Source organism: Phyllostomus discolor, chromosome 14 (assembly GCF_004126475.2).
Source record: "Phyllostomus discolor isolate MPI-MPIP mPhyDis1 chromosome 14, mPhyDis1.pri.v3, whole genome shotgun sequence".
NCBI classification, from domain to species: domain Eukaryota; kingdom Metazoa; phylum Chordata; class Mammalia; order Chiroptera; family Phyllostomidae; genus Phyllostomus; species Phyllostomus discolor.
This window is the reverse complement of record NC_040916.2, coordinates 43,342,806-43,364,645: the sequence shown is the minus strand read 5'-3', so window position 1 is coordinate 43,364,645 and position 21,840 is coordinate 43,342,806. Positions and strand designations below refer to the sequence as shown.

Sequence of the window (21,840 nt, the reverse complement as noted above, 5' to 3'; positions counted from 1 at the left end):
GTTCGCACTTGCAGGGGGCTTTTCACGAATTCAGGTGGAATCACCACGTAGGCGAAGGTAAGATGCTTCAAATGAAACCAGTTCAATTGGAGCATGAATTCTGCCAAGAGAGGAAAGAAAACATTCAGAGAGAGGCGAACGTCTTCTCAAAAAAAAAAAAAAGGAGTGAGTGAAGCTTTCTTCTGTGGGCAGGGAAAAAGACACGCAGGACCTCGCTTGCACTTCCTTACCTGAGAAGGAAAAGGAACAGGTTTGGAAGCACCCACTCTTTCTTAGGTTTTGGGTTCGCTTAGCGTTCAGACTTCCTGAGCATAAGGTTATAGAGATGAGGAAGTAGCATAGAGATCTGTTAGGAAGACAGGCAGGAAACAGAACTTACCATATTTTGCCATGTAAAATGTGCACCCATGGTTTTGTGTGCATTATACATGGGATTATCACACCCATTATTACACTCATGGTGTGTACCCATGTATAATGAGCATCCTTATTTTTCCCTCAAGTTTTGGGCAAAAAATTGCACATTATACATGGTAAAATGCGGGTAAGTACAAGTGTGCGGTAGGTGCACAGAGGAGGGGCGTCTTTCTGTCAGAGAGTGGGGATATGGACAGGCTTCCAAAAGCAGGTTGCCAACCAAACCAAGCTGAGTGACGGAAGCTCCCGCAGGATGGGGACCAGATGGGTCCTCTTTAACTTTTTCCTACCTCTCCTTCTCTTCCCCACCTCACCCACACCCACAGTTCTTGCACTTAAGAGTATTAATGTAAGAATGCCCAAACCTGTAGAGACTTTCATAAGAATTTATTTGAGTCAAAGTGCCAGGAAGGAAGATCTCAAATGTCCCGGAGAATGACAGTTTTACATTTCTTGTTATGCTTTGGAGATTAAGGAGGGAAGGTAAGAAAGATTACATGGGCCCTGGCTGGTGTGGCTCAGTGGACTGAGCTCCGGCCTGTGAACCAAAGGGTCGCCAGTTTGGTTCCCAGTCAGGGCACGTGCCTGGGTTGCAGGCCAGGTCCACAGCAGGGCGCACGCGAGAGGCAACCAACATTGATGTTTCTCTCCCTCTCTTTTTTCCTCCCTTCCCCTCTGTCTGAAAATAAATAAAATATTTAAAAAAAAAACAAGAAAGAAAGAAAGATTACATGGAAGTGGTAGAAAGCAAGGTGGGGATTGGATTACAGGACAGTTAACATGGTTAAGTGCTCTTGAGGGTGGGTAGCTTATTTCAAAGGTGTATTGACTTATCTGTACAAAAACACCAGGACAGGGCTGGTTTAAGGCAAAGATAAAACTTTTACTAAAGAGGTTATATGCCTTGTGAGTGAGTACCCACCATGACCTGCCCAGTTAAAAATTTATTATCAAATCTCCCTATGAGATCACTTTCCACAGAACCCTGTTTTCATCCACAATAGCATTTAACATTTATTGAATTTGTTAATGAAAAGGTGAATAAACATGACAAATCAAAGAAGAGCATTGCAAAAAGAAGAATGGCACACCCCCCCAAAAAGGCATGGGGACATGACCTTGTATGGGGCATTCCAGAAAATAGCAACATGTGATGCGGAGGGAGCACAAATTTGAGTGGATGGAGAGTCAGTGCAGGCGGCTAGAGTCGCAGAAGGGGGCTAAGACTGGGAAGGTCTTCCTGCCGTGCATAAGTTTGGATGGGGGTGGGGCTCCATTTCAGTATTTCATCATAGATGTTACAACAGCAAATTTGCATTATACAATTGGTACTCTGGAAATACATATACTCATTAAAATTTTCTAATGGAATCTAAATTTAACCAGCACATTGTTAGCACACATGTTAGCACATTTTAACTTTATTCCAAATTCTCTCCCACTCCAACAATTATTTTCTGGTATTTTAGTTCTGGCTTGTATTTTAAAAATTAAATAAAGTCACTATTAATCTTATTTTAAACATCATTATAATTATTTTTTACAGCCAACACATATTTCTTTATTGTTCCACATTCTTTTCTTCAATGGTCATTTTAATTTTTGCTAAAGGATGTGTTTGAGCTGTAATTTCAATAAGTGTCTGTGGACAATAACTTTTCTAAGTGTTTACAATGTTAATGTGTGTTTATTTCGTGCTTACCCTTAGTGATTGGTTGGCTGAATATAGAATTCTAGGTTGAAAAATCTGGTTCCCTTCATACTACCTAAAAAAAAAAAAACAACCCATTAATGAAACCAAGAGCAGCTTCTTTGAAACAATAAGCAAACTTGATGAATCTTTAACCAGATTCCCCAAGAAAAAAGAGGACCCAAATAAATCAAACCAGAAATGAAAGAGGAGAATTAACAACTGATACCACAGAAATAACAAAGGAGTGTAAGAAAGTAGTATGAACAATTATGTGCCAACAAATTAGACGATCTGGAACAAATGGTAAATTTCCAAAGATATATAATCTCCCAAGACTAAACCAAGACAAAACAAAAAATCTGAACAAACCACTACTAACAAAATCAAGTAAGTGATTAAAAAACTCCCAACAAAAGTCCTGAAAAAGAAAAAGTTGTTTCCCTTTACATTTTAAAGATAGTTTAAGGTTGCCTGAGTTCCATTTTTTAAAAAGATTTTATATATTCATTTTTAGAGAGAGGAGAAGGGAGGGAGAAAGAAAGGGAGAGAAACATCGATCGGCTGCCTCTCCTACGTGCCCCAACTGGAGAACAAACCTGCAACCCAGGGGTTTGCCCTGACTGGGAATTGAACCAGTGGCCTTTTGCTTTGTGGAACAACACCCAACCAAATGAGCCATGCTGGGCAGGGTCTGAGTTCCATTTTTATTTCTCCAGTGCAGTGTGCTACTCTGCTCCTTATGGTTTTGTAGGTAATCGTGTTGATTTGTGATTTTAGGATTCTTTCTAAATTTCATGTAGAAATTATTTTAATAATTCCACTCAGTATTCAGTGGGCCTTTTCAATTCAGATATTTCTCCAATTAGCTATAGCCTTGTGTCCCAAACTTTGATGTGAGTTCTATCAATGCCCACCTTTGGTGCAAACCAGTGGGGATGTAACCCAAATGCAGGTCCGGCTGCCTGCCGCTGCGAAAGCCAGTACTGGAGAGGCAGGTGCTGACGTAAAGGAAAGTGGCGTATTTGCAGATGCCGGTCATGTAGAAGGTGGGGGACTCAGGTCTCAAAGCCCATCTCCGCCTCTTGGTGGAGGCAGAGGTTTTTATAAGGAGGCAGAGGGGAACAGACATGGAGACCAAGGGAGTGGGTGGAAAAGTTCTGTGCGTGCAGACAAGCACAGTCCGTTACGATAAGGCGATAAGGCGAGTGATGGTCCAGTGTGTCACATTCTGGTTTAGTCATCCCGGCTTCTCGCTGTCCTGACTTCATTCACATCATCCTGGCCCCACGAACGGATGCAGGTCAGCCAGTCTCCCAGAGCTGGGCTGCTCAACGGTCAGAGCCCGTAATTTCTGAAGTTAGTTCCTAGGAGTCTTACACAAACGTGTTGTTCACCCACAGGCCACATATCAGTCAGAGTCTGCACTTGCAGAAACAATTCAAAAGAATGGTGGGGTGGGTTATAATGTCCCACCGTTACAATTCCCCGCTGTTACAGGGATTCAGTGAAAGACCTCTTAAAGTCTTATGAGCATCTACTTCTCTTATCTAACGTCCTTCTTTTTCCTCTCTCAACCCTAGACTTAAAATATTTATATAGTGGCCTGGAGATAGCAGAGTGAGAGTTAGGGGAGGGGGAGATTTATCTACATATTTGACCACATATTTGGTCAAAACTTTTCTCTCTTGCATCTGGACTAGTGCTTTTGAACTGACAAGGCTTGGAGTTCATATCTTTGTACTGTGCTGGGCTGTGAGGTAATGATGATTCTCACTCAGCCACCCAAAGGGGAAGGGGCTTGCATTTAACGGGCAGCGGAAGAAATAAAACTAGTCCGGTAATATCAAACACACACAGCAGTTAGGAAACTGAGGCTCAGAGAAGTTCGGGCGCATGCCCAACGTTACACGGTGAACGAGTAAGAGCATCAGGACCCAAACCAAGACCCACTGGAAGCCAACCCCAGTGGTCTTTCTCCAGAGCATCACCAGAGTGGCAGAAGCTCTCTAAAACATCCTTTGTAAACCGTGGAAACATTACTTTCTCCTGTCCTCCCATGGATTTATACACAGGCTGCAGAAATCCAATGACAGTGGCTGAGCACACTGGGCTGGAAGTCAGGAAGCCTGACTTCTGAAGCCACGAGCCTGACTGCCTGTGCACTGAACCAGTCGTGGGCTCCTCTGGGCCTCAGGGTCCTCGTAAGTAGAGCAAGTGGGACTTGATTACCAACACCATTATCCTTTCCAGACTTGAAGTTCTAGTCTGTTGAGGTTCTAGTCTAGTTGAGGTTTGAATAACCTCTGATACCTACAACATAGTTAATCCTTTGCTTTCTTCACAAGAGAAGGGAATCTTGCTACCCTTTCCAAATAGGCTATTTTTTAATAAGGCTGTGATTCTGCAAAGGACGAGCTGGATTTAGTGTCAGACAGCCTGGGGTCAGCGACCAGCTCCCCCAGGGACCAGCAGCACGAGCCTGGGCAGGCTTGCTAATGCTCTCAGTAGCGGGTTTCTTGGATGCAAACGAGGATGCGAGTCCTGCATTGCTCCCAGGGGTTCTGCTAAGATCTCATTTGATGACTTCGGTGAAAACACTTTACTGTAAAACATTGTGTGTCAGTGTGAGCTATTTAGACACAATTGCCCCGTGTTAGGACAAGATTCAGGGCAGAACCGGGGCACGCTGAGAAGGGTGGGGGTGGGGCTGCAGAGAGAAAGTCTGTATGTCCTCCTCAGACTCACCACTCGATACATAGCCGACACCCTGCCCTGATGGCAAATCCTTTCTGCCGTGGTCCCCAGAGTTGAGGTGGGGCATCTTTCTAGAAAGGAAGGAGGAATAAAAGAAATCAATAAAGAGAAGGGGTAAAAGGAGAGACCAAAAGAAAAGTGAATGAGTGGAGAGGCTGTAACCGATGACAGGGTATTGCCAGTTTTGTAGCCTGGGAAGGGGAGAGGAGGGGAGGGGAGCGGAGGGGAGGGGAGGGAAGGGGAGGGAGAGAAAAGCTTCTGTGTGTGAACAGGGAGAGGTTTGCATCTGTTGTCCAGTCATCTCTCATACGGTCTGCTCTGACTGTAGATAAGGTTTTATGGATGGGTTATTATTTGTACACAATGTTATTGCTCTATGATTTAAAAAAGGTCATACAATTTCTGAGGGAAGAAGATATAAGAACTCCGGAAACGGCCTGGGGTCTCTCTGGAGGCTGAAGAAGGCAGGACGCCAGAGCCTTGGATGCCAACCAGGTAATCCTCCCTGTGGGTGAGGGCAGAGGGCTTTCTTTGAGTATCTGCTTTCCTCAGCTCTTAACCGGGCCAGACACGACACGCGGCAGCTCTAGTGATGGTGGGCACGCTTTGTGTCGCTGTTCTGTTTGGTTTGGATGACTTGTTTTCTTTCTTCCCTGATTCTACAAAGCATCAGTGGCTTTGGTGTCAAACGGTGTTGGTTTGAATCATGGCTCTGCTACACAGCAGCCGTGGAACTTTAGGAAAGTTACTTAATCTCAATGAACTTCAGTGTCATTGCGAGTGAAACAAGGTAACGATACCTGCCATGCAGCCCAGTTGTGAGAATTAAGTTAGATGAGATAGGAGTGTTCAGTGGACGCCAGTCCTGTAACATTCGTTGACAGACGATTCGAAGAGATGCTGTAACTCCTGCCCCGCAGAGAGTTGGCTTGACAGAGAAGTTCTGACTGTTTGTGTTTTGAGAGGGTTTCAGGACACTGAAGATTCCTCCATCGCTCTCGGAGGCGAAGTTTGTCAGAGGAGTGCGGGGTGAATGCAGGGGTTCAGAACAGGTGGGGGTCATCACCGCCCCCCATGCTCTTCACCCTTTTGTTTCTTCGTTATTAACACTGTCCAGATGTTCACCGGGACAGGGATATGGAGCCAATCTTTAAGTTTTTTCAGGAAAGTTTCCATTTCAATTTTATATGTTCCATCATTCCCTTTAAGCAATCTGTTATTCGAGAGTTAGAACGTGTATCCTGATTTTTGGATCACAAAAAAAACATGCGTAAATGAGAGTCAATGAATTTCCCATCTTAATAATTATTTGGGGAAAAATCTTGGACCTAATCCCATGCTTACACTCAAATAAATGCCAAGTGGAAAAAAATACAGGAGAATGTGGGTGGATATGTGGGTGGTGATGGCCAGTTTTTTCCTGATAAAAATTTCGGAACTTATAAAGGAGAAAATAGATATGACAATATATGAAATGTTCAGCATAGCAAAAAAAAGATAAATAGGAGAAAATGCAACCTGGGAAATATTTGTAGTAACATACAAATGACAATAAATGTTCAAAGGAAGTCTTCACAAATCCCTGAGGAAAAAAAATAATCAAACAGAATACCGCACAAAGCTGCTAGCAAAAGTTTGCAAAAGAAACATTGAAAGGTAGGCATTATATAAAGAAATGTTCAACCTCATTAGCATTTTTAAATGCTAACAAAAACCATGAGGTTTTTCTCTAGCAGACCAAAGTTAGGAAGAAAAACGGGCAAATTAGGCACTCGCTGAAGTCTGGGGAAGCGGTGTTCCTGGGCGCTGTTACTGGGATGCGCACCGCAGCCCAGGGGGAGGGCACCCGAGCCGCGGGGAACCACGTGCCAGTGACCGAGCTCCGTGACACTGAAACCCTGTGTGTGTGGGTTTGCACTCAAGAAAGAATCACAACTACGTAAAAATTATGTGAGTGAAAAAGTCTTATTACAATCAATGTATTTCTGAGAAAGAAAACCAGGTTACAGGACTATATGACTCCAGTTATGTAAAATCACACCCCCACACACACAAGTATGTATAGAAAGATGTCTTTAAGCAAGTCGCTAAATTATTTATTTCTGGGAGATCGGATTCACTTCCTGTTTTCTGGTTTTTCATTGGTCATTTAATAATTCATGTACTGTCTGATGATGGAAAAAGATAACAGTTATTTTCTTTGTTATTATTACTATAAAATTAAGTTTTATTGTTAAGATAAATGGTAAATCATGATTGCTCAAGTTTCCATAATTTTTTGTTTTATCTGGAGTAAATAATTACCATGTTTATTAATTTTGTTTATTTTTAAGAACATATAATCCCCAGATGCCCTAACAGTTTTGTAAAATATTCTGCATTATTATTTTATACATAGTCAAATGCGCTAGGCCACCCATAAAGTGCAAATGTAACGGCTTAGTACCCACCCAGCATTGCTGGTTGTGTAGCCGTAACCCTTCCTCCCTTTCCCTGTTATCAGTGCAAGCCTGGTGTTCATGTGGGGCAGCAAGATGCAGCTTTAAAAATGTACTTACTAGTCTTCCTTGCAGCAACAAAATACTAGCAAGCCAATTTCATTAACATATTACAAAGATTATACACCATAACCGGAAGGACTTTATTATTAGAATGTAATGATGGCTCATTAAGTGAAAACTGATTAATATAATGCAACACATTAAAATGAAGGAAAAACATCATTATTTCACTTGATGCAGGAGAAGCATTTGACAAGATCTAACACCCTTGTTATAGTAAAAAACTAGGATAGAAGGATACTATCTCAACATAATAAAAGCCATAAATAGGAGCTTCTGGCCAAGACAGAGGCATAGGTAGAAATGCTTCTCTTCCTCACACAACCAAAAGAAGGATAACAACCAATTTAAAAGCAAAAAACTACCAGAACTTCTAGAAAACTGAACTGTATGGAAGTCTGACAACCAAGGAGTTGAAGAAGAACATTCATCCAGACTGTAGGAGGGGTGGAGACGGGCAGCTGGGGTGGAGAGGACATTTGGCAAGGCGGCTGGTGGACCAGGAGGGTGAGGCAGTGTCTGGTGGACATGGAAGTCCCACGTCCGTGTGCAGATAAACTGGGAGGAACAACTGGGGAGTGAGACAGACTGCTCAACCCAGGGTTCCTGCATAAGAAAATAAACCTTCAAAAGCTCTGGCTGTAAACGTTTGTGGAGGTTTTGGCAGTGGGAGAAATGCCCAGCCTCACAGAAGAGTTTGTTGGAGAGGCCCACGGGGTCCTAGAATGTACACAAACCCACCCACCCAGGAATCAGCACCAGAAGACCACAATTTGCTTGTGGATAGCAGGGGAAGTGACTGAAAGCTGGGTGAGTACCAAGCAAACAGCAGTGTTCCCTCTCTGACCCCTTCCCCACAGACAGTGCCACAATGCAGTGAAGTGGGTTGCCCTGCCCTGGCAAATACCTAAGGTTCCGCCCCTTACAATATAACAAGTACACCAAGAAAAGAAATATGACCCAAATGAAAGAACAGATCAAAACTCCAGAAAAAGAACTAAGCAACGAGGAGATAGCCAACCTATCAGATGCAGAGTTCAAAACACTGGTAATCAGGATGCTCACAGAAATGAATTGAGTACAGATTCAAAATAGAGGAAGAAATGAAGGCATGAAAAGTGAAATAAAGAAAAATATACAGGGAACCAACAATGAAGGGAAGGAAACCAGGGCTCAAATCAACAATTTGAAACAAACGGATGAAATAAACATTTGACCAGAACAGAATGAAAAAACAAGAATTCAAGAAAATGAGGAGAGGGTTAAGAACCTCTGGGAGAACTTTAAATGTCTCAACATCCAAATCATAGGTGTGCCAGAAGGAGAAGAGAAAGATCAAGAAATTGAAAACTTACTTGAAAAAATAATGAAAGAAAACTTCCCCAATCTGGTGAAGGAACTAGACATACAAGTTCAGGAAGCTCAGAGAATCCCAAAGAAGTTGGACCCAAAGAGGAGCACACCCAGACACATCATAATTAAATTACCCAAGAATAAAAATAAGGAAGAATCTTAAAGCATCAAGAGAAAAAGAGACAGTTACCTACAAACACTATTAGCTGACTTCTCCAAAGAAACCTCACAGGCAAGAAGGGGCTGGAAAAAAGTATTCAAAGTCATTAAAGGCAAGGACCTGGGTCCAAGATTACTCTATCCAGCAAAGTTATCATTTAGATTGGAAGGGCAGATAAAGTGCTTCCCAGATAAGGTCAAGTTAAAGGAGTTCATCATCACCAAGCCCTTATTATATGAAATGTTAAAGAGAATTATCTAAGAAAAAGAAGAAGATTGAAACTATGACAGTAAAATGACAATAAACTCACAACTACCAACAACTGAACCTAAAACAAAAACAAAAACAAACTAAGAAAACAACTAGAACAGGGACAGAATCACAGAAATGAAGATCACATGGAGCGTTATCAGTGGGGAGGAGGAGGGGGAGAATGGGGGGAAAGGTACAGGGAATAAGGAGCATAAATGGTACATACAAAATAGACAGGGGGAGGTTAAGAATAGTATGGGAAATGGAGAAGCCAATAGAACTTATATGTACGACCCATGGACATGAACTAAGGGGGGTGGGAATGCTGGAGGGAAGGGGTGTACTGGCAAGGCAGAGGGGAATAAGGAGAGAAAGAAAGGGGACAACTGTAATAGCATGATCAATAAAATATACTTAAAAAATAAAAGCAATAAATAAAAACCCACAAGTGAACATCATACTCAATTGTGAAACACTGAAAGCTTTTCTTCTAAGATTAGAAACAAAGCAAAAATGTCTGTTTTTACCATTTCTATTTAACATGGAACTTGAAGTTCTAGCCGGAGCAATGAGAGGGGGATCAAATGCAATCAAATTGGAAGAGAAAAAGTAAAATTATCTCTGCTGTCAGATCATATACTTTTATATGTAGAAAATTCTAAAGATTACACACACAGAGAGAAAAGAAAACTATTAAACTAGTAAATGAAATCACCAAAGTAGCAGGATACATAATCAACCAGAAAAAGCATTGCATTTCTTTGCACTACCAATGACAAATCTATTTACAATAGCATAATGAAAAGAATAAAATACTTAGGATTTAATTTAACCAAGGAGGTAGAAGACTTGTACAACAAAAACTACAAACCATTGCTGAAAGGAAGGCCTTCTTCTTTATATCTTTATAAAGGGGTTATATCTTTAACAGGAAACAAACTTTCCCCCTAATTCCCAGTAGACACCTGTTTATATCTCCTTGGGCAGTATTTGCTGCAAATTATTTTCTTTTTTAAAAAATGTGGTTATCATCTAAGTATAAAAGGATTGAGCTGAAGTCAGAAAATCTGGTTGTAGCTGCGTGATAATGAGCAAATGACTTCAGATCCACCAACCTCAGGTTTTCTCCTCTGTAAAATGTGGGTATTAGACTACATATTCACTTTTGAATCTAACATCAAATAATTCACTGTTGGGACTGACGTGATTGACTTGGCTATAGGAAGCCCATTGCCGCCTCATCTGTGAGAATTCTTGCCTCTGACGCCCTCTGCCGGCCCTTCTGAGAATGGCAGGGGCCAGCTTTCCACAACATACCAAATGCCTCCATTTGGTCACTTTTAAACCATTCAGACTTACAGTTAGGTCCTGGACACTGGCCCAGAGACCTTGCAGGCGAGAACACCTCATAACTTAAAATGCCCGATCTCCTAAATACTGAGTTTGATATTAGTTCTCAAAACTAATTGGTTAAGCCAGGAAAATATTTTTTTTCTCCCCGTGTGATTTGGCATCTAAATTCCTGGTCTGTCTCACCAGTGCAAATGTGTTCAGGTTGCAGATCTAGGTGAATCCAGGAGCTTCAAGCAAACGCTGACGAGGGCTCTGAGATCCTCTCAGTGACGTTTCTGAAGCACGCCTGTCCCCAGGGGAAGAGGAAGATGGCTGCCAAAAGCGCGTGGCTGCTCCTACTGCTCAGCTGTGCAGCCAGCACTCGAGTCCTGGGGGGTGAGTACCAGCCGCTCAGCTGGAACTGAGCCCACAGCCAGTGTTCGCACAACTCGCACGGCGCAGCGAGCCTCCCTCGCCCCCAGAGTACTTAGGCGCTTCAGGAAATAGGTGTTAGAGGCAGGAATGAAAGACAACGTGACATGGTTATTTTCTAAAAAGCCAGAAATTTAAAATCAAACAATTCCAACTTCCTATGTTTGTGAGCCATAGTTGAATCATCAACTACATGTAGATTATAATGATCATTTTAGTTGATTGTGAAAGGTAGAGATAATGTGTTTACAGTACCTGATGCCTCACCATCAGTAAATGAGAGCTATAATCAGAACTACCAATGTTTAGGCATTGTTTTCCTATGTGGACATACAGGGGATTTTGGTTGGAAAAATAACTCCTACACAGGTGTAGACCCAGCATCACACGTAACGTAACATGTTAACAAAGTGGGGAGAACCCTAGAATCCACCAGGGCAGAAAACAGGAAGAAAACTGCGTGAGTGAGCTAAATCTAATTATCAGCGAATACCTGAAATGGGAGGAAACGAAATGTGGCCTCATCTGGTGTAACTGCACTGTCCTATTGATGAGGGGGGGAGAGACCTGCCCCAGATCACTCTGTAAGACTATGGGGTGCTCTGGCTGCCGGTCCTGGGTGCCTCGGCATCTCCAGTGGCCTCGCTAGGCATTGCCCGTGGAGGGTAAGTGAGGAAACTGAGGCCAAGCTGCACTTCTGTGGAGAAGAGGGCCTCCTGAGGGTGTGCAGTACTGTACGTGGCCTGGCACCTCCCCCAGAGGGGGGTCAATTGGAAGGGAACACAAAGACAAGCAGGGCTCTTTGGGTGTCATGTGGGTGGCCGTGGCTGAAGTCTGTGGTCCAGCCCCCAGCTCTCTCAACTGTCCATATCTGCTCGGGACCTGGACCCTCCGACACCTCCTCTGAGCCTGCTGGAGTGTGAGAGACTCTGGCCGGCTCCTCTTGCAAGCCTCCTTCCACTGGCCAAGTAGTTCCTGTTGTCCGGCTTCTGGCTTCCCTAAGGCAGCTTGAAATGTGCCCGAGCTGCATCCTGGGGTGTGAGATACAAGCCCCCTCCCCCACTCAGGGATTTCTCCCAACTTCTCCAGTTTCTCTCCTGGAGAAGGTGAAGCCAGACCCCTGGTCCATCCATCCATCCCTTTTTTACAGATCTTCCTGCCAGCTGCACGAAGACTTTCTTCTTATTCTTACTGTCTTGGGAGAAACTCTCAAGACACATCCTGTGTATTCCTTGCGTTGTGGCTTATGGGAAAGTCTAACCTTGCCTTTAAGGGGAGTGTGGGGAACTGAGAAGGGCACTTTCTCTGCCCCCGAGACTCGACAGTCAAGACCAGTACCCTGTTGTCTTGGCAGTGATTTCCTTGTCCTGGTCCTCAGCAGCCCTCGCCTGAAACAGTTCACTCAGTGTGTGGACAGAGGAAGAACAATGATTTGTGGACAATAAAACACGCCATCCAGTGACTATTTGCACACACATTACACTGACTATAATGATGATATGATTATTTTAATAGCTACAATTGGTTAAATAGCTACTATTTATTGAATAATTACTACACACCAGATCTACGCTAATCACTGTCTGTGCATTATCCCATTTAATCCTCCCAAAATCCCACAAGAAAGGTATATATTGTCAGTCCACTGTGCAAACAAGAAAACTAAAGCTAGAAGAGGTTAACTGATGTCCCCAAGGCCACATCCAGAAGCGGTAAACAGACTGTTAGCAGCCCAGGCAGTATGCTAGCAGCCGAAGGCTCTTGACCCTGCGTGCAGCAGCAGGAGCTCTAGCCCCACGAGAGGTCAGGCGGGGGCCCTAGGCTGCGGGAGGAACGCTTCCTCGCTCCCAGGTCCCACCTCCCCTCCATCTAAGTGACCTCTGCAGGTCCCTTCGCCTCTTTGAGATGATTTTCTTATCTGTGTGCAGTAGGGATGTACCAGTGCATCTCCATCTCTCAGGAAGGTTCTGGTCATTAAACAAGGCAATCTGAATGACTCAGTGATGTGGCCCAGTCACCAATCGCATGGAGGGAGAGCTTTGCTGCCCCCCTCACCCCCCATCATGCTGCCTTGGGTCCTAGGCCCTGACTCTCCTTCCCTTTCGCCACACTTGCCTGGCGGATACCCTCCACTCCAGGAGAGCAAGTGCGTGTTCTTCCTGCGCCCACCTCGCACGTTCCTGCCTGTATCCCTCCGCTCAGCCGCCCCCTTTGCCTGGCGCGTCCCCCTCCTGAGGACTGACTCAGAGCCCACCTGTTCTCAAGCATCAGCCAAGTTGCTGTTTCACTTGTCCTGTGTCTTCCTGGACAAAACAAAACAAAACAAAAAAACAAACACTCCCTTTGTGTAATGCCTGAAACTACCAGTGTTATGCACCTCACACATCTTGTGATGCCTGGAGTAATAGCTGTTTGATCCAAAACCAGTGTGGGGTTGTGCCTGTTGCTGAGCAGGTCTGTTCAATTCTGCATTCCCTGAGTGGAGGAATAACCGCAGGGTGGGCGTGGGGACCCACTGGGCCCACTGAGAGGCAGGCCTGAGCTGGGCCCCACTGGTCAGCCCATCACTGCAAGCCCCTGCTCCTATACTCCAGCTCTCCTGGGATTAGAATCCGTTCAGAGCCAGTGCCCAGCAACCCCCAACGGATCTGATGGTGGCCTTTTCCAGGCACATGGTTACCCTGGTAAAAGGCCATAGTTTCCTCCCAGAAAGGCTAGGATACACACATCCGGTATGACATGTTTGTGGCATTGGAGGGTCCTGTCTCAAGGACGCCCAGCCTCCCCTTCAGCCAAGGGATCCCGGCCTGTAAACCGGACCAAGTGGGGAAATGGATTGTTTTCACCGTCATAACTTGTCGTTGCCTTTGGTTTATGTGCAGATGTCATCCTGCTGCAGAACTGTCCTACTGGGTGGTTTTACCACAAACTCAGTTGCTACGGATACTTCCAGAAGCTGAGGAACTGGTCTGACGCTGAGGTAAGAAATGTGGCCTGTGAGTGGCCTGGCTTCTCCAAAGCAAGGGGCCGCCCTGAGCTCTGGGTCGAGTTTGACTCAGAATCAAGGACCCTGCTTGGCACCCTGAGAAGTCACCCAGCTGGGGAAACAGAGAGAAGAGGGTTGAGTGTTCTGGTCACTCATTTTTTTTGAGCATTGATGGAGCTCTGTGCCCAGACCCTTGATGGGCTGCAAAGATGTAAGGATGAACAGGAAGCAGCCCCTACCCTCCAGGAGATCGCTGTCAGTAAGAAAGACAGACAGGCGTCAATCTGCAGAGGCTGAGAAGCTGAGGAGCTTACAGAAAGAATAACCGGATTGTAGCAGGAGGTTCACCCGAAAGACAGCCAGGGCGTGGCTGGGCCTGGAGCACCCACCTCAGAGCCCTGACAGAAAGTGAGGCAGGAAGAGGCAAAGCTTTGTAGTCTGCACAGCCCAACCAGTACTGATGCACCGCTGTTGTTTTCCCCCCCACCGAGCCTCAGTGTAAAAGATACCCAAACAGCCAGGCTAACTGAGTCACCTCCGAGGCACATGGGCAGTCCGTGCTGCTGCCTCTCTGGATTGTGGCTGCTTAACGGAAGTGACTGTGGGGGCACCTCATGGGGAAATACAGGGTGATCTGGGTCCAGAGTGGCCCCAGAACCCCTGGTATAAGCAACTCAGCAATGATGGAACCCTTATGGCGAGATGGCCACTGAGGATACAAGACTTCTCTGGCCTTAAAAAGCACAGAATGAATGCAAGATTGTGACATTTAAACAGAAAATTCCAGTGCAGCGTGAGCATATGTGACCTCCCAAGATTCCAGTAAGAGTAACTAGCAAACCCAGGGAAGTCAGCCTGAACCCAACACTTTCCTGAGCTGATGTGAACTAAACAAACAAGGTCCAGTGAAAGAAAAAGAGCTCACAGAGAGCGATGGACTTTCTCCTCCTCAGTGTGTGGGAAGCAACGTGAGGAAATACATCTTGGGAGGGCATGTGCATGCAAGCCTGTCCCTGGAGATTCCGGCACTAATTCTGCCAAAACAAGGAGGAAGCTCTCCGGGGACGTGGGAGTCCCGTAGACCCGAGTTTAAGTCACAGCTGATGCCCATTAGTCACAGATGTACCGCACTCCACAGGATATCTTGCCGTGAAATGAGACAACACTGCCCTGGCCTCTGTGGCTCAGTAGGTGGCGCATCATCCTGCAGGTCAGAAGGCTGCAGGTTCAATCCCAGGTTGGGGAGTATGGAAGGCAACCGATTGATGTTTCTCTGTCACATTGATTTTTTTTTCTCTCTCTCTCAAAAAGCAATGAAAAAAATGTCCTCAGGTAAGGATTTAAAAAATGGGATAACACTTTTACCCCTTGGGGGTGTCAGGAGGATTTGTTAAAATAACTTGCCAAATGTCTATGGCACATGGTAGATGCTTAATTTAGGTTTTTGAGGCCAAAAAAAAAGGTCTGCAGAATTGATACCAAGGTTTGACAGGGTTAACCATACAGGACCAGAGGACAGAGAAGGTTCTGGACACCATGTTGCTGCGGCTCCTTGACTTCTTGCCAGTGTTGATGGCTGATCTTAGTTCTTGAGACTCCTGGGACCTGACCAAGGAGCCAGTGAGAAGGTTATAGGTAGACCTGATCCTGGACTCCAGAGGCGGAGGTCTGAGTGCTATTCCAGCTTCGTCACGACCAAGTGTGAACTTGGAGGGAAAATATCCCTTCAACACTTCGAGCTCATTTCCTCTTCCGTCCCAGGAATTTCTGTGCCAGGTGCACTCCTGAATGCCGACTGGTAGTCCGGCTTCCACGTCTCACACACTTGAAAGCCAGATGAAATTCCCAGTAGGAAGGCATTTGGGAATTGTAAAGTGCTGGCAAGGTGAGCATGAATTGTCATCCAACAGTAACCACACCTAGGCCCAAGCACGATCCTAAAGGCACGCATTGGAGTAGCAACCACAGCTAATCGTGTCGTTATTAAATGAAAGTTTTACCACATCAGCAGATCCCATAACACAACTCCGAAAGAGCATAAAATAAAGCGTGTATCTCTATCTATAAAATACATATCTATAAAATGTTTCATTGGACAATAAGTTTCTGGTTAGAGAATAGCACATTTTACAATCAGTGATTTCTTAGATTTATTTGAAATGCAGTATTATAATGCGCAACTATAACCATAGTATCCTCCTAACAATCCCCTGTGCGGCGGCCATTATTATTTGCTCCATTTACAGTCGAGGAAACCGGGCCGCAGGGAGGTGAGGCGACTTACCAAGGTCACACGCAGTAAGGAGGGGCAAGGCCAGGACCCCGGGCATCTCCGTGGACCCTAAAGCTCACGCGCGAGCTGCCTGGAGCTGCCTCTGCCTCTGAGACCGGACGCTGGTGACCGTGTGTGCGCTCCCGTGGTGACAGGAAGGACAGGAAGTCTCCAGGGGAGTTAGGTCACTACTTCCGGCGGAGGCGGGGCTCTGTGAGTGCAGGAGGGCTGGCACGACCAGGGTCCTCAGGTGAGGGCTGTGCTCCCACGCCTCCAGGCATCCTCACGGCCACTTCTCCTTGCCCACAGCTCGAGTGCCAGTCCTTCGGAAAAGGAGCCCACCTGGCGTCTATACAGGATTCGAAGGAAGCCGAAGTCATAGCAAAGGTCATACGCAGCTACCAAAGGAACCTGCCCGTGTGGATCGGCCTGCACGACCCACAGAAGGTAAACCCAGGCTCGGCTCAGCACTGCCCCCTGGGGGGCAGCCCGAGGGACAGCCCCTCCCTGGGCACTGGCCGCCTCGCCTCCTGACCAGGGGCACACGTAGCGGGTCTCCTTCGGTTACCTGCCTCCAACTGAGAGAGAGGGCAAGGCCTCAAGGTCAAGTCCAGCTCTGGCTCTCCGTGGAGAATACGACATCCAGTGGCATCATTTAGCGGGGCTTTTATCTAATTCAAGTCCTCCCAAATCTTAGAGCACAAAACTGTCCGCTTTACAGAGTCTTCAATAAAACGTGTGTGTAAGTATGCACGGGTACATACGTACATATTAACACACACGCAGGCCTGTTATGGGACCTAGCCTAATGAAATCTCCATTAGAGCTTGGCTTACAGTTGAAAACTTCCAGCTAAGCTTTTTCCTAAATGCTGTTATGTTTCTGGCGCTATCCTTAACTTTTCGCATACACCCTCATTTTCCTCTCCATCAGCACCTCTCCGGAAGGCGTGGCGCCTGAGGCCTTGGGGCTGGTTGCCGAGGTCTCTGAGGGTCTGCAGTGCTGGGGTGCTCGGCGGGGCTTCTGCAGCTGCCCCAGACAAACACGCGGCGCACAGGATGGCACACCGGGCTGCTTCTTGATCGAACTCTGCCACAGATGTCACAGATATTTTTTACAATTAAGTTTCCATTTTTTATGTATTTATACTACTATCAACCAGAGCTCTCCCATTCAGAGACCAAATAAATATTTACACTCTTTCCACTGGATAGTTTTTGTAATTTAATTTTTAAAATTAAATTACAAAATTTAAATTATGACTCCCATTTATATTTATGACTGAGGAAAGTAAGTGACAAATAAGCATTCTAAAAAATGTTACAATGACCCTGGCCAATGTGGCTCAGTTAGTTGGAGTATGGTCCCGTAAACCAAGTGGTGGCAGGTTCTATTCCAGGTCAAGGCACATACCCAGGTTGCAGGTTCAATCCCTAGTCAGAGTGCATACAAAAAGGCAACCAATCAATGTTTCTCTCTCTCATCAGTGTTTCTCTCTCTCTCTCTCTCTCTCTCTCTCTCTCTCTCTCTTTTTCTCTACCTTCCTGTTTCTCTAATGGCAATAAAAAAAATGTCATTGAGCCCTGGCTGATGTGGCTCACTAGATTGAGTGCTGGCATGTGAATCAAAAAGTCACCAGTTTGATTCCCAGTCAGGGCACATGCCTGGGTTGCAGGCCAGGTCCCCAGTTGGGAGTGTGAGAGAGTCAACCACACATTGATGTTTCTCTCCCTTTCTTTCTCCCTCCCTTCCCCTCACTGTAAAAAGATATAAAATCTTTAAAAAATAATGTCCTCAGGTGAGGATTTAAAAAAGTGTGCATTGTCTCTAGTTGTAAAAGAAATGCAAATTAGCATGACATAACATGACCTATGTTATCAAACTCTTGCTTTGTCTTAATAAATAATATTTTCAAGGCTATGGAGAAATTGCCCAGCAGGTGGGGATGTAAATTCCTCCACATGAGCTATTTTGGAAGGCAGTCTGGTAACGCACATCAATACCTCCAGCTATTCACGCCCTGTGACCATTCATTCTATTTCTGGAATTCTATCCTAAGAAAATAATTTTAGGTACAGAAACAACTTTATGAACAAAGTTGTGTATAGCACTACTATTGGTAATAATTGTAAGTTGAAAACTATATAAACATCAATCCGTAGGGAAATTATTAAGGTAAATTATGGTACATCCTTACTATTAAAAAATGTTTAAGAAGCAAGGTACAAAGTTGAATATATATTTTAAAGATCACCACATTTTTAGTACAATAAAAATATTGTGAGAGACAAAAATGTTTACACCAGAAATAAATGCATCAAAAGATTAGTAGTGTTTACAGAGTGACTTTCTATTTTTCCTTCTCACACATTCCTGTGCTTTCCCAGTTTTTACAATCAAAAGTAGGTTGGGAAGGGGCCCAGGTGGGGTGGCTGACCCTGGCATGTCCTCTGTCTTGCAGAATCAGCAGTGGCGGTGGGCCGATGACACCGAATTTTCATTCAAAACCTGGTCTGGCAAGTCCGTGGATGCGAGCAAGCACTGTGCGGAAATAAGCCCCAAAGACGGTGAGTTCGAAGGCAGCACCCTCACCTCTGCCCTTTTGCTGTCAAGCACAAAAACAGACACTTGTCCCCCACCCCCCATTTCACACCAGCAACTCTTCTGTTCTACAGGACAGTGGCCTTGTCACAAACACTGTACACCATCCTCTGTTGTTTGTGACCATTTCACAATCTGCCATGTCACTGTATCTGCTGTTCAGTTATTTACTTAACATTTTCTTCATATCCACTCACTTTTATTCCTAAATACATTTATTTTAAAATCCTATTTTATACCATGGTGCCGGGGTGGGGTGAGATGTGTCACATTGCGGGAAACCCAGGCTACAGGGAGCACATATGGGTGACTCTTCTCTGGCTTCTTTATGGTGAGGGTCCCCAGGAGCCCAGAAACCTCGTCCTGGCCTGGGTTCTTCCCTCTCGTTGGTTTCCCTGAGCTCCACCTCCAGAACCCAGTGCCCAGAACCTCAGCTGCAGGCTGTACGCGGCACTGGAGCCTCCTCATTTCCCTTGCGTGCCTTTCCTTCATTCTTGGCTTTGTGTGCTGATACACTAGAGTTTTTGACCTTGGCACTAGGACATTTGGACATAGTACTATTTGTCCCCTACACGGTAGGTTTAGCGTACCCTGACTTCATTTGGTGGATGCCAGAAGCACCCGCACTCGCACGCGCACACACACACACACACACACACAGGTTGTTACAACTGGAAAGGTCTGCAGACATTGTTAAATGTCCCCTTGGGGAACAAAATCACTCCCACTTGAGAAACACAGCCAGTGAGCAATATGTGAGGTCTCAGGTGTAAAACAAGAACACAGAAGAGCAAAGATGAAAAGGAGACTTGATGCCAAAGGAAACATCCCAGTGGGGTTCGATGCTGTTACAGCCTCACCAGAACTCCCCTCTGAGGCGAAGAGCGGGCCTGGGATGGCCTGGACTGAGGACTCGGGGACTGGGGCTCAGGTAGAAAGGGACGTGGAGCAGGGTTAACTTGTGTCTGAGGAATGAAATGCACAGAAAAGAGCGAGGAAACTTTCTAACAGCAAAGGATGAATGGTGGATGTGAAAAAGCAAACTCCGAGACCAGGTCCTGGAAGACCCTCAGACATAAGAGCACTTTATCACGGAAGAAGGAAGGACTTATACAGACTGACGGGCTGTGGTTAAAGTCACAGGGCAGCTCAGATGAAAGGAAACAAGCAAGACCTGTAGGTAGAAGCTACCAAAATGTGGGTTTTTAAAATCTGAACGAAGGGGGAAAAATTGAACAATAAGCATTGTTCAAAATGTAACAGGCTACCCCAGGAAGTAGTGAGCCACTTGTCACTGGAGTTAACCAAGCAAAAGTGAACATTGTAGTTGCTACTATAGTTGCAGCCGTAGAAGTATGAGAAGAAAGGCTCAATGGCACAAAAGAATCTACTGGGGAACATTTTAAAAATATAAATTCCAGGGATCACTGGGCCTACAACATGAGAATCTCTAGGGCGGGAGGCCAGACCAGCTGGAGGGAAGTGGTGGACCAGATGCCTCCCGCAGTCCCTCCCGGGAATCCGACATTTCAACTGGACAAAGTTCTCGGGCAAAGGTCTTTCCCATCAACCCATGTTCACAGTCAAGAGCCTGTTGTCCTCCAGAGTAAACCAGGTCTTCCCTTCCAGATTCCTTCACTGATTGGATGATTATCTACATTATAGTGGGTAATGGGCTGTACTCAAAGTCTACTGATTGAAATGCTACACACATTTTTAAAAATACCTTCACGGCAACATCTAGACTGGTACTTGAGCAAATCATGGCACCATGTCCTAGCCAAGTCAACACGAAAAATTCACCATCACACCTTACTTCTGCTTTCAAGCAAAACACCCAGAAAATGCTGCTAAGCTCAGTATAGAATCGATGCATCAAAATGTTTGTTTATTTTCTTAACAGATTTCTTAACTTGGGATAGCAATGAATGCCACCAGCACCAACACTTCCTGTGCAAGTATCAACCCACGTACGAACCGTAGAGCAAGAATGGAGATTCCCGCCAGCCCTTTGCACAAGCCCCTTCCTCTCCCTTCTCGGCCAAACTGGCCATGTCTGATCATTGGCTCAGAGAGTAAACGCAGTACCTAAGGCTGGTGAGGTTCTTACTGCAATGACTTTGTCAGGCTCAGAGGCAGAGACCGCAACACTGATGCAGGAGTGGGTTCTAGCTCCCCACGTTCACCCCACAATCACTGTCCTTTATATTCTTCTTTCCCCCTCCCCACCTCCATTTGGCTCGAACAGACTAGAAGCGCACATCTGCCCTGACGAAAGAATTGGGTGTTTAGCCATCAAGGATGCAGGTTTGAAGATGGGAGGAAGAAACCAGGCAAAGGTCTCTAGCCCCCTCCGCTTCTACACCCCGCTGTCCTCTCCCTGTTGTCCACATCCTCCTTCTCAGCCACCTGCTTATTTTTCCTTTGGCCATGGGCCCACCCACCAGTAGGGTCCCTCCTAGGCTGATGTGGACCATAAATTCCAGAGCCATCTTTTTAAAAAATCCTCACCTGAAGACTTGCTTATTGATTTTAGGGCAAGGGGAAGGGAGGGAGAGAGAAAAGAAAAAAACATTGATGTGAGAGAGAAACATCAATTGGTTGCCTCTCATATACACCCCGACCAGGGACCAAGCCTGCAGCCTAGATGTGTGACGTAACTGGGAATAGAACCTGCGACTTTTAGGTCTATGGGACTGTGCTCCAACCAACTGAGCCACTCCAGCCGGGGCTTCCAGGGCCATCTTTTAACAGATAGATGCATGCACAGAAGGGTGCTCTGGTCCAGTTCAGTGGTGATGGAAGAGAAAAGGTGAAATGAGACTGAGAAACTACATCCAAGCATTTCTTTATCTCCTTCCTCCTGGTCTCTGCTTCCCATCTCCTCAGAACAGCTCCTCCTCAGGAGCAGCCCTGACTTCGATAGAGGAGGGATTGGGGTAAGGGGGGACATGCCCGCCCAACCTCTGAGCAGGAGTGAGTGGCTGGGGGTTACTTAACTCTGCAGCCTGCAGCCTATGAGGGGCG

The 21,840-nt window shown here is 45.6% G+C and overlaps 1 protein-coding gene across 1 annotated transcript; it reads left to right on the top strand.

Moving 5' to 3' along the window:
• Positions 1-10,747: 10,747 nt before the first annotated feature.
• REG4 (regenerating family member 4) lies at positions 10,748-20,927 on the top strand. The gene is made up of 5 exons (XM_028503288.2): positions 10,748-10,918; positions 13,837-13,934; positions 16,522-16,659; positions 18,674-18,779; positions 20,717-20,927. The coding sequence occupies exons 1-5, from the start codon at positions 10,852-10,854 to the stop codon at positions 20,794-20,796; spliced, it is 489 nt and encodes a 162-aa protein (XP_028359089.1). The 5' UTR covers positions 10,748-10,851; the 3' UTR covers positions 20,797-20,927.
• The last annotated feature ends 913 nt before the right edge of the window (positions 20,928-21,840 follow it).

Excerpts from the sequence above, each read along its gene's own strand:
- REG4 (XM_028503288.2), top strand. The coding sequence starts at position 10,852 with ATGGCTGCCAAAAGCGCGTGGCTGCTCCTACTGCTCAGCTGTGCAGCC. Across the intron at positions 10,919-13,836 it reads CAGCACTCGAGTCCTGGGGG|ATGTCATCCTGCTGCAGAAC; the intron begins GTGAGTACCAGC and ends GTTTATGTGCAG. Across the intron at positions 18,780-20,716 it reads GGAAATAAGCCCCAAAGACG|ATTTCTTAACTTGGGATAGC; the intron begins GTGAGTTCGAAG and ends TTTTCTTAACAG.